Source organism: Microchirus variegatus, assembly GCF_963457635.1.
Source record: "Microchirus variegatus genome assembly, chromosome: 10".
Classification (NCBI taxonomy): Eukaryota; Metazoa; Chordata; class Actinopteri; order Pleuronectiformes; family Soleidae; genus Microchirus; species Microchirus variegatus.
In genome coordinates this window covers 10,710,515-10,722,879 of record NC_139811.1, presented here as the reverse complement: position 1 = coordinate 10,722,879, position 12,365 = coordinate 10,710,515, and the positions used below count along the sequence as shown (strand labels likewise).

At 42.0% G+C, this 12,365-nt stretch overlaps 1 protein-coding gene across 1 annotated transcript; it reads right to left on the bottom strand.

Annotated features, from left to right (window-relative positions):
* Nucleotides 1-2,208: 2,208 nt before the first annotated feature.
* Nucleotides 2,209-4,447, bottom strand: socs1a (suppressor of cytokine signaling 1a). Its single transcript, XM_083896994.1, has 2 exons — nucleotides 4,321-4,447; nucleotides 2,209-3,506 (listed from the first exon to the last, which is right to left on the bottom strand). The coding sequence occupies exon 2, from the start codon at nucleotides 3,448-3,450 to the stop codon at nucleotides 2,731-2,733; it is 720 nt and encodes a 239-aa protein (XP_083753120.1). The 5' UTR covers nucleotides 3,451-3,506; nucleotides 4,321-4,447; the 3' UTR covers nucleotides 2,209-2,730.
* Nucleotides 4,448-12,365: the final 7,918 nt, after the last annotated feature.

The window sequence follows — 12,365 nt, the reverse complement described above, 5'->3', positions numbered from 1 at the left end:
AAAAGGGAGATGTTGTAATCATTGCATCACTGACTCATTACTCCACTGTCATCTTCTTCCTCAAGCTCGAGATAATTATATCCTCCAACTACTCAGGCTTTACTTGAATCTGACTCTAAGTATTATACTCAGTATGACTCAACATGTATGTCAGCTGCGTTTGACAAGAGAGAGAATTAAAAAAAAAAAAAAAAATCCCCAAGAAAAGATTACAAGCCTGATGATGGTAAGGTTTGGTTTTATAGCATTGGCGCTCAGGTTAGGTGTGAATGACGGCGGGGGTTAGTGGCCAGTTCAGTTTATAACCTCAGATTAGGAACAAGGAAAAGGTGACGCATAGTTTCTCATTATGTCACGAAACTTCAAAAATGATTCTGCTGTCTATATTTAAAGCTTAATCTTAATGGTTTTAATTATTACGAATGCTAGTCCTTATTTATCGCTAAACAAATGATTGATTTAGCGAGAGCGGGATGATTTAGAGTGAAGCGTGTGGAGTTGTATCTTATTGGTTTGAACTGTGCTGAAAAAAATAGTTTTTTTGCTGTCCTGAATTGTACCAATTTAATGTTGCTAGGTTTAGGGTAGTGGTGGCTGTTTTTGTGGCAATGTGATGTCCGGGTACATCCGGTTGCGTACATTGAACCGCAGAAGAAGAATAACGTCCGTTGTGGAGGTGTTTCACGAGCGACAGTGTCTTCTGACTCCGGGTCAAAGTCATAAAAGGGACTGCGGCGGGGGAGTCGTGACGAAGCTATTTTTAAACATTGTTAAAACAATGTTTTGATAATGAGTAGCAGTGCATCCACCGTTCCAGAGGGGGGAGCTGCGCTTCTGAGAGCGGTTGTGCTAATTATGTCACTTCCGGGTATTGGCCAATCACAAGACAGTTGGGAAGGCTCTACGCTGGCCGGCCAATCACAACACAGTCTGTCTTCTGGGTGCGAGATTTCAGTCTGAAACACCGCGGCTGAGGACAGCGTCAGTAAGGAGAGATTTCTAACGGCTCATTCACAGCAACTAGGAGGTTTTTGACCATAAAAACAAGTAAATGTATGTAAGTAGACCTCCATAACTAACATATATGTGCAACAGGACCACTCTATGTGAGCTTTAATGAATAATTTGACTGCACTATCTTGTCATATGTTGTATGCATCTGATTAAGGCCCGTCTTTATGTGGTTGCTGGACACATCTTGTGTCACTCAGAGGCCCCCTTTACACGTGGCCCTGTTAGGGATTACACCTATGTGATGGCTGAGCATATTTTGCTGTCAAACATTGACACGTGCTTATTTTTTACACACCCATTCAAGCTTTTCTAACACAATGGAGGTGCTCCAACCGTGAAATAGCAGCCTGTCATTTTTAAAGCACTTCTATTGTATGCGTGTGTGTGTGACTCATACACACACACAAACATGCCAGTAAGGTCACATGTCACCATGCCCAGAACAGAAAGCTGATATTTCAGCTTTTGTACAATAAACAATGAGAGCACTGAAGTACTGCCTCTATTTTTTTTTTTAAAAATACATTTTATTATAGACCTTTAACTAATCATTATACTTTAAACCCACTCAATTTATGTACATCATACATTATTCATAAGTCTAGATATAGATGTGATCACTGACTGTAACCCTGACCTCAAATGTTTCTGTCTAACCACCAACTCATAGAACAAAAAAAAAAAAAAATTCCCACTTCCTCGGTAGGAAATTTTAATCTCTACTGGGTTCTTCTTTACAAGTGTGCTCTACTACACACACACACACACACGCACACACAGAAACAATCGCATGCCTCATTATGTGTCACCTCTGCGCCTGTTTCTGGTAAGTGTGTGAGTGTTTCTAAGCGTAAAAGTCCATTTACAACCAAAGTCGCCCACCTGTCATTTTACCCTTCAGAGATGAATCACTGTGGTGAAAATACTGTACTTCCTGTCTGTCTGTCTGTCTGTCAGTGACACGGCGTGTACCGAGCGAGCCGATAGGTGCGACGAGAACACAAGTGCAAATCCAAGCAGGTCACTTTAAATATATTTTATTTCAAACACAGTGGTAGAAAAAAAAAAATATTAGAAACGAATCTGTAATGACAAACGTTGTTCTCTGCCTGGCAGAGGCTTTTTTTTTCGAGCACGAGGCGACGCGCGCCTCGACGTACAGTACGATAACGATATCACAGTGGGTTTCCTGAGCCATCGGTGCCCGCCAAAAACATTCATGTGCTGGGATGTAAACGTCCAACGACATTAGAGTATTTATAATCTGCTACAAATAGGAATCCTGCTGGGACCGCGGCCGGTGACGGATTCAACCGTGACCTCCGAACGCGCCTTAACGTCCACTCTTTGACTCTTAACGTCCTCTTCCCGCGGTCCACTTTTAAATACGTAGGTGGCCACAAATGTGCAAAAACTCTATTGCGTGCTAGATTTTCACTTAATGCAACTTTTTCCAACGGTTCGCGCCTCGCCGCGTTCAAACGGTGGCGTGTCCATGTGCAAGAGGAATCACTCGAGGTAATGTGAGGTGAAATTTCGTGTACGGACCATGTCCGCCTGAAGGCCGCCTCTGCTCGCCTGCGGAAACGTCTCGCTTTGCAGCTTTTGTGATGGAGCGACGCGTCTGCAGTCTTGCCCTTCATCACGTCGTGGACAGGTTTAAGCGACAGCTCCAGGGAACTTCTTGAAATCGGAAACGGTACTGTTAGGAGCCGCTCATAGTTTGTAAGGGAAATCCAAGAGGAAGCCGTGGACGACGTGAGTGATCGGCAGCTCCGACACCTTGCTGCCGCCGCTGCACAGCTCCATGACGCGCTTCCGGCACAGCTCCTGCAGCGTCGGCTTCCATTTCCTGTACGGGACGCTGAGGCTCTTTTTGGGCGAGTTGTAATACTCCAGCAGGGCGAAGAGCGTCGGGAAGGAGCGCGCGTTGCCCGCCAACGAGAACTTCTGCTGCTTGTAGTCGATGCGCACGCTGACCGGGCCGCTCTTGGCGTGGTAGGACAGCGTGAAGAAGACGTCTTTCTGCCGACTGTCGCGGATGAGGAAGCTGCCCAGCGGTGCGTCGCGCAGCATGCGGTGAGCATCCTCTACTCCCAGGGGGCCCCAGTAGAAGCCGCAGCGCTCGAGCTTGGCCGCGGTGTCGGTGATGATTTTGCAGTCCTCCTTGCACGTGAACGTCGGGAAGTGAGTCCGGTGCGCGGACGCCACCAGTCTCGGACTCGGCTCGGGAGAAGCCTGAGGCTGCGGCGGCTCGGTGTCCGCGCGGAGCGACGACAGCGACGAAGACCAGGACGACGATGAGGAGAAGGAGGAGGAGGAGGAGGATGATGATGACGCTGATGAAGATGATGACGCCGACGACGATGATGATGATGATGATGAGCCGGACAAGGGTGTTTTGTCATGACCTTCCACTGTGCTGTCGGCTACCATCCTACAGGGGAGAGTGGCCCCAAACCCTCTCCCATCTCTGACCACCTTATGTCATCCTGAGAGCAGCAGAGAGGAAGATTGAAAGATTATCATCCGGGAATACGATCATCATTCAACAGGTTCCCCCCCGATATTCTACATTTTAAATGTTCTTTCACTGTCGTAATCTGCGAGTGCGTGCGCATAATTTTGCATAATTACTTTCAGTGAATAGTACTTCATTTGTTATGACTGGAATCTGCGGTTTGGCCAGAATACAACGAGTCAGCCACAGCGTGATTACTGTATGCTATCAACACACACACACACACACGGCCTTACAGCTGTAGTTTTCTCAATGACTTGTGCAACAATAACTCAACAGTCAGGTTTTAATCAAACTTTTAGAAGCATATTTTACTTAAATAGAATAAAGACAATCCCTTAAATATAAATAGACGGATATAAATATATTCTTAATGATTTAAAGATAGAAATAGTTGCACCAGATTGCATGTAAAGGATATGATGGCAGCACAATCCTCCTTTAACGATACAAGTTGGTTTAAATCTAAATTTAACTAGATGTTATGACTCCCCCAAAAAGACCTGGTAAGGATTAACTAGTGTGTTTGGTTGTTTTGGTGTTTTTTCAACCACATTATTGTCGAGTTCAGACACTGTTCATGTGACACTTGACTGACTTTGTGATGACATCAAAGCAGGGATTATATGAACACTGAGAGACTCTAATCTGCACTGGGCCTTGAATTGGGCAACGAATGCACATTCAACATTTTTTTTGACCTGAAGCAAAACTGCAATAAATGATGCATCCATGAATCAGCCATTTTGGAGAGAGAAAAAAAAGATAATAGAGTAAATTCTTACCGTTTTGTTGCAACAACAGCGGCGTTTTTTAAAGATCCGTCCGTGAGTGTGTGTGTGTGTGTGTGTGTTAGTCCGTGCAGCACGAGGATAATCCGCGGTGTCGCAGTCCGGAGGAAACGTTAGTCTGATTTACAGTCAGTCTATGAGACTACACGAACATGCTGAGACCGTGTGTGACACAGAGAGAGTGTTGGAGGAAAGGTAAACAGTTGACTTTTAAGCGAAGCTCAGAGGAGGAGGAGGAGGAGGAGGAGGAGGAGCTTCTTCCTCGAACAGCGTTTCGCCGCAGACGGACTGTTTCTCTTAAACGGAACCGAAAGTGAAACTAAACTCAGATCGCGTCCCCGTGCGTTTCTTTGAGTTTTTTTTTTCTTATCCTCGCTTCTTTTGAACTCCTATTATTAGGAGAATTTCACGAAAGCCACAAAGCCACATGACTGCGGGACGTTTACAGAAACACAGGTGACGTTTATTAATGACTTTCATCGACGCTCATGTCTATTATTATTATTATATACGGAGCTCTGAAAGGTAATACCAGCATAATAAATCACTTATCACGCCAGCTTTTATTTTTTTATTTTTTTATTTGACGTATCTATTCTAAATATTTTTACGCATATGAACATGCGTCAATCAAAGGACTAGAGAACAGACTGTGGCATGACATTCAGAGACTTTATCAGATGACATATCAAGTTAAAAGGTCCTTATCTGGCTTCACTTTGTCAGTCTTTAAAGTAGATGAGCGCTTGTACTTTCTTTTTAAATGAAAACATTCCAGATTCATTCAATAAAACACAGAGGTGGAAAGTAACGAAATACATTTACTCAAGTTACTGTATTGGATACTTTTTTTTGTGTATTTTGTATTTTTTTAAGTACAATTTAAAATCAGGATTTTGTATTTTACTTGAGTACATATTGACTCAAGTATTGTACTTAGTTACTTTATAAATCCTATCCGCGCGCCAAAACTGACGTGATATCCTGTGTCATGCCGGGTGTGTGAGCTCCAAAATAGTTTTGGATTTCTGACCCCTTGTCATATTTCTACTACCCTCACACCCCACGCAAAGTAACTAAGTAACTTTTACTTAAAGTACATTTCAAATGAACTACTTTTTACTTCTACTTTCGTACATTTTCAGATGACTACTTCTACTTCTACTCTAGTAATATTTCATCAAAGTATTGGTACTTCTTGAGTACAATATTTTACTACTTTTTCCACCTCTGATGTTTATTATTATTATTATGTTCGGAGCTCTGAAAGGTAATACCAGCATAATGAATCACTTATCACGCCATCTTTTTTTTATTATTATTGTTTATTTGAGGTGTCTCTTCTAAATATTTTTAGGCATATGAACATGCGTCAATCAAAGAAATAGAGAACAGACTGTGGGATGACCTTCAGAAACTTTATCAGATGACATATCAAGTTTAAAGGTCCTTATCTGGCTTCACTTTCTGTCAGTTGTATGCGTGTGTGTGTGACTCATACACACACACAAACATGCCAGTAAGGTCACATGTCACCATGCCCAGAACAGAAAGCTGATATTTCAGCTTTTGTACAATAAACAATGAGAGCACTGAAGTACTGCCTCTATTTTTTTTTTTAAAAATACATTTTATTATAGACCTTTAACTAATCATTATACTTTAAACCCACTCAATTTATGTACATCATACATTATTCATAAGTCTAGATATAGATGTGATCACTGACTGTAACCCTGACCTCAAATGTTTCTGTCTAACCACCAACTCATAGAACAAAAAAAAAAAAAAGTTTATAAAGTAGATGAGCGCTTGTACTTTCTTTTTAAATTTAATAAACTTTCCAGATTCATTCAATAAAATACTTCACAGACCTTAAAAAAAAAAAAAAAAAAAACTACCACCAAGAATTACAATCAGAGTGGAATCTCTTTCAGCCCCCCTGTCGATTTCTGAGTATGTACCAAAACTATATATATATGACCTGGTGCATGACCTAGTTTTCTCTCCCCCTCGATCTTCTACCCACACACACACAGAGAGAGACAGAGAAGAGAAAGAAAATAACTGATAAAGCCTGTCCCACACTACAGGACCTGACTTGTTTAAAAAAAAAAAAAAAACATGGGAGAACACAGACACAACAAACTTTGTACCCAATTTCCACTGCTTTAATCCTGATGATTCCTCCCCACAGTCCAAAAACATGCAGATTAGGTCAATTGGACACTCAATTGTTTGTCTCTATGTGACGTACCCAGCCTTTCACCCTATGTCAGATGGAACTCGAAACCCAGTGACCCTCATGTGGAGGATAAAGTGGTAGAAGATGAGTGGGTGAGTGAGTGAGTGAGTGAGTAATCCTGAGAAAACACAGACTAGACGATCCAGTCGACACAGGACCACACACTAGACGTTTTAATGGAACCATTTCAGGGAGGAGATTGCAGGGATTTTTGATCTCACAGAAACTAAAAATAAATAGACATGGAGGCGGACTGTCAGTGAATGGCTGAAGCGCCAACAAAAACAGTGGATGAAGTAACGCAGCGTGCCTTTCCCGGTCAACATCAATCATTTTTAATACTTGCATGAAGACTCGGATGCGTCCGATGGCGTTGAAGTCTCATCAGTTAACTGGCCAGATAATCCGTTCAAATCATAAAACCTAAAATCGGAAGTGTCCACGATTGTCGGAAGGACTTGACGGTTACTTTGTTCAGAAACCTTGGAGCTGCTTGCTGAAGGAAACAGCAGCAGCACACATTTTCGATATTAACGCAGGCCAAAACCGCGGTTTTGCTTAAAATACGATCGTTAAGTTCTACTGAATTCTTCTTCCACCTGCTCGGCCGTGGGCACAAAAATGCATCGCTCTGTGCGCAGCGTGGGCGTTTTTTTCACCACAGAGACGCAAACAACAACAACGACGACCAAAAAACCCAAAAAACAGCTATACTGAGAAAACAGTGAGTCATGTGGAGCTGATATAGGGTTAATCAGCGTTGTGTGAACTGGTAATGGCAGCGGAACAGTTCACAGATTAATTTCTTATCAGAAAAACTATTATCAAATTACTCAACGGGAAATACATATTTATTTTCTGCCACTCGTCCACTCATGTAATTCCCTTTGAGTCATTTCTTCATGATTAAGTTCCTGTGTGTGGACACTTTTCGGCGGAATATTTTTATTTTTTAAAATAGGCTTTCATGGTTCATCAGGATTGTCTGGTGTTAATTGTGTAATTTTTATTTTTTTTACTTCCAACATTTTATCATCACGTCCTCCTTGAGCCATTTCCACAGTTTATTAACGCGACTTCAGTTTCAAATAATGCAAACGACATAAAAAAAAAAACCACCCACCATTATCCACCCCCTCAGCACCTGCAATGAACAAACGGAAAGAAACACGAAGCAAATAATAAAATACTAATAAGGATAGTAATGAAATAAGTAAATGATGAGATTGATGGACAGGATACAGCACGAACACAGACCTATTTAAACTCCTACGCTCCGCAAGTAGGTCAGAAATGGTTGCCACGTGTTATTAAAGGTTGTAGATTTGAAAGAAACATTATTTCGAAGCGTCTCCATAATTATGTAACAAGATATTCATCATCTTCTCTCTTTTTAAGTTAAGTTGTTCCTTTTTACAGTAACAATGACACTGTATTGTCACTGGGTGGTGCGCGCAAAGGTGTCAGGTTCTGCCGAGAATTGGATCTTGTGTAATATCACGGTTGACGTACTTCTGAGAAACATCACACCAGGACTTTATTATCTTATGGCATCTCCAAAAGGAGGATAAAAAGAGCCAATTTCGCACTGTTTTAATGTAAGTTTTAATGCTATAGCGACAAGTTTGTAGAGTGTTTCATATGTTTCTTCTGCTGTGGTTACTTTACTTATGTCTATTCAGTCCCGAGACTGTAATAATGTGAGTGAGTGCGATGAAGACACATTACCCTGTCAACATAAATCTATTTTAATGAATTCTATTTATGCGACGTGCAATTGCACCAGAAATGAAGTGCACTGAATGCATGCTGGATTAAATAGTAAAGAATTCACTAATGCGTGCATGATGCATGTCCTTGTAGTGTTTTTTCTGCACTATATCTTGACCTGTTATCGCGTTGTTCATGCTTTTATCATCACCTCTATCTTGCGTGTTTGGTGCCAGATGTTTCACGCATTGCTGTGTTAGAACAACCACAAAAACAATGAGGCCATTATTACAAGTCATGCATTCAACCTCATGTTGACACTGCAGCCTTCCCAAGCAGAGTTTTACAAGTTTAGGAGAAATGAAAATTAAGGACCGGCTCCTCCTCATTCTGCTGCTGCTGCTGTTGCTGCTGCTGCAGGCAAACATGGGCATCACAGTTTTAGAAACCGAGACGTGGAGTGAGCCTTCGGTGGTCATGCTGTCAGGTTACAAGTCAGGCAAACAGAAACTTAAGGAAAGGTCTCACTCGCGCTAAGCTGCTTCAAGAGCACAGACAGGCAGACAAACACACAGATGACAGCCACAATTAGAGAAGCTGTGTGTGTGAGGTCATAACGTCTGCATCCTTGTGAGTTTCACTTTACCGGGACATGGTCAAGTCACAACCACCTGTCGGCTCCTCTATTTATAGCTCAGTTAAGGACCACATACACTTTACACTTGGTTGTTCGGATGCCACAGCTTGTCTTATGTACGTCTTAAATGATAAACGCATGTGTTTTAATTCATCGATTCCTCTTTGGATCTGGTCTTGGCTCGAACGCTGATAGCTGACGTCAATGCAAATACGGGCCTCGTTGAACTGTTCGTTGTGTGGTCTGATCCATGTAAGGAGACGGTTTCGATTCTGTTTGTTTGGCCTTTTGTGTTGCACTGAATAGTTGAGTCTTAATCAAAAACACACATTGGTGCTGCTGGAGCCTGCAGCTGCTCTCCCTGCCTCTGTTTTGATGTTTCCCCTACATGCACTGCAGATCTATTTTACACTTTTATCACATAGTACTGCAGAGTAACGCAGTATGCGAAGTTTACCTCTGTGCACGTTGCCCTTTTTTTCATTTTTGCGTGTTATGTGCGCTGTCGGTGCACATGTGTGTGTGTTCCATGAGTTTCATTTCTGTGAAACAGGGAGATACGCTTGGAGACTGAAACATAAGCAGATAAACAGAGAGCTTGTTGTGTCCCCATGCAGAACCTTGCTGACAACAGACAGTAGGCGAGCGTGTGTGTGTGTGTGTGTGTGTGTGTGTGGCGATTCTACTGTGCGGTGCCAGAAAGTGCATTAACAAAATAAGATTTAGGTAAAACCTGCATTCAGGGTGCAGTTGCACGTAGTAAAATAAATGATTTTAGCAGTTTAGTAAGTCTTAGTACTCTTTTTCTAACGTGTCAATGCATGAGTTTGTTGTCCTGCAGTCATGTTTGCATGTTTAGTGCATCTTAAAGAGATGTGACTAAAATCAGTCGATGAAATTACTGCTTTATTTACTTCTGGGAGAGATTGTATCCAACATCTCTGCAGATTATACTGGTTATGCACTAAAGACCTGTAACTGTCTCAAACATCATATAGTTTTACCACAGTGCCACGGATTAAAAGAGTGCAGAAAGCTATGATTACGAGGAGCAGGGCCAGTGTGTCTGTGGGTGTGTCCTCATGGTAATGTGAAACTGTTGTATGCCTTCGGTATTCAGTTACTTATCTCGTTCTGTTTGTTATCCAAGAAATGTCTGCCACACCTCCCCGTGTGAAAACCATCCGTGTGTTTATTTTCATATTAAATAGTGCAGTGTACGTAGGAAGTGTATATGTGCTGGATGGCGTGCGTACCTTATGAAAAAGTATGTGTTTTACGGCGTTGCAGACGTTGGCATGCTAAGCGGAGATTTAGCTTTGGACGTTGCAGTGGTCTTAGCGTGCCAAGCGGATGATGAATTCAAAAATCTTCAACTGTCGAGCTATTTTGGCTAATGAAAACTGTCGGGCTAGGCTATGACATGCTTCAATACGTTAACAAACATTGTTTGTTACCAGTAGGCTATTGTCTACAATATTGCAGGGTATTTCATAGTGCTGTGCAAAAGCGAGTATAATGCGAGTTAACGCATGACACGTTTCCATGATTATGTTTACCTGGCGCGACACCGGAGTCCAGGCACCGAGTTAGCTCCGTTAGCTGCATTAGCTCCTTTTAGCGCCGTTAGCGCGCCTACAGCGAATCTGGAGCGGTCTGTTTATTAAACGAAAAGAGCAGCGCTACAAATGACCAGCGTACCTGTGTACTGCGTATGTGTGCCTCTGTTTTTAAAGTTTATCGTTACTTTACTGACTCATTTTAACAATCCGGGGTCACGTAAACATGATGCCATGCGCGTCTTTTTCCGGGTCAGTCGTCATGGAAACGCCGCGTTAACGTTTGACAGCACTCGTGTTTCACCAATACGAAGAGAGCAGTAGGCTATTTGCGACCTGTAGAACCACATCCATTGTAGCCACATCCAGGCATTTTTAAAAAGCACTTTGTCACAATAAAAAAAAAGTTATGAGCTTGTACACGATATCTGTACAACAAACACATAATTTTTTTGACACAGTGTTTGCAGATGCATTGTTTTAAAAGTAGCCTGGGGGGGGGGGGGGGACTGTGCTTAATATGAAAGACAATCCTGACGACGCCCCTGCCTAGAATAGCGTGAAAAATCGGCGGAAATTAAAATTACTCCAAAAAAAACGGATGAACACCATCGGGCCATGCTCAACCCATATCCAAAATCTTAGGTCTGACGGTCAGCGAGGTACTGTATGCCCGTCACAGACACACACAGACACAGCTTACTTAATAGATACATATGAATTTGCTCTATGAACATCATGGTATACTGATGATTCGACATGAGTGTCCTCTGAAAAGCCTCCACTCCACGTTTTCTGTGCTGTCTTCGTTTCCATTCCTTGTCTGTATACACTCATGCACACAGTCATGTGTATTACAGTAAAGTGCTACTTCATCTCCTCAGAGAGTGACCCACCATGATGTCTAGGTCCATAGCAGAACTTACTTTCAATATGATGACCGTCAGGAAAAAAAAAAAAGGTAACAAACAGTTATGTTTTAATTATAGACAAAGGCTTCTCTCTTCACTTTCACTATGCTGGTTGTTTTATCAGCTGCTTTACTCACGCTATGACACTGGTGTTTACAGCGATAAGATAAGAATCAAAGCTCCAGGAATACTCAGGTGTTATCAGCTACGGTGTAATAAACTACACTGACTGCAGCATTATTTATCTATCCTCATGAGATAAAAAAAAATAGTTTTCGTATTGTTTTTGAATGACCTTTACCTTTTTTTATATATATATATACTGTACAGTAATTTAGACTTACCTGGTAAAGATAGAATAAGAGATACAGATAGACCGGCAGGAGATGATAAGAGTGAATCAGAAATGTTATTTACACAGTAAAACGGTCGTTTGAATGAGTTCCCAACAGTGGAAACTCATTGTGTGTGTGTGTGTTTCTCCGTACAGCAGTGTTTTTGTTTTTACGTCTCTAGTGACACAGAGTGACGCATTGTACGCTTCTCGAACGGATGGAGGGAATGAAGCTACAAACTTGAGATCGAGGATTTCTGAAACATGAGTGAGGTGACACAAATGAAACATTTGGGTTAAGGAATGAACCCCGGTTCTGTAAAACAGTTGGAATATAGACCCTGGAGTCGTTCTTTAGGAAGCTTATTCAGCTCATCCATGCCGAAGTGAGCTGGGGTCAGCAACACTTATCAGTGTTTTGGTGACAGACGTTGGACTGGAGCTTCTGTGTAAAAAAATAACAGGGGTTAGGGTAAATGACATCCTTTTATTGGTGAATCTTCTCAGTCAGTTAATAATGGGCAGCCCCAGATCCTAAAACTGCAGCGCTTTCCTCGCTGAATGTTACTATTTGTGAAACTGTGTCTGACAAGAACCAACATGAACTCTGGCAGCACGATTTGCTTGTAATCCGACCCAATTC

Bases quoted from the DNA above. Each gene is read 5' to 3' on its own strand.
- socs1a (XM_083896994.1), bottom strand. From the start codon at position 3,450: ATGGTAGCCGACAGCACAGTGGAAGGTCATGACAAAACACCCTTGTCC.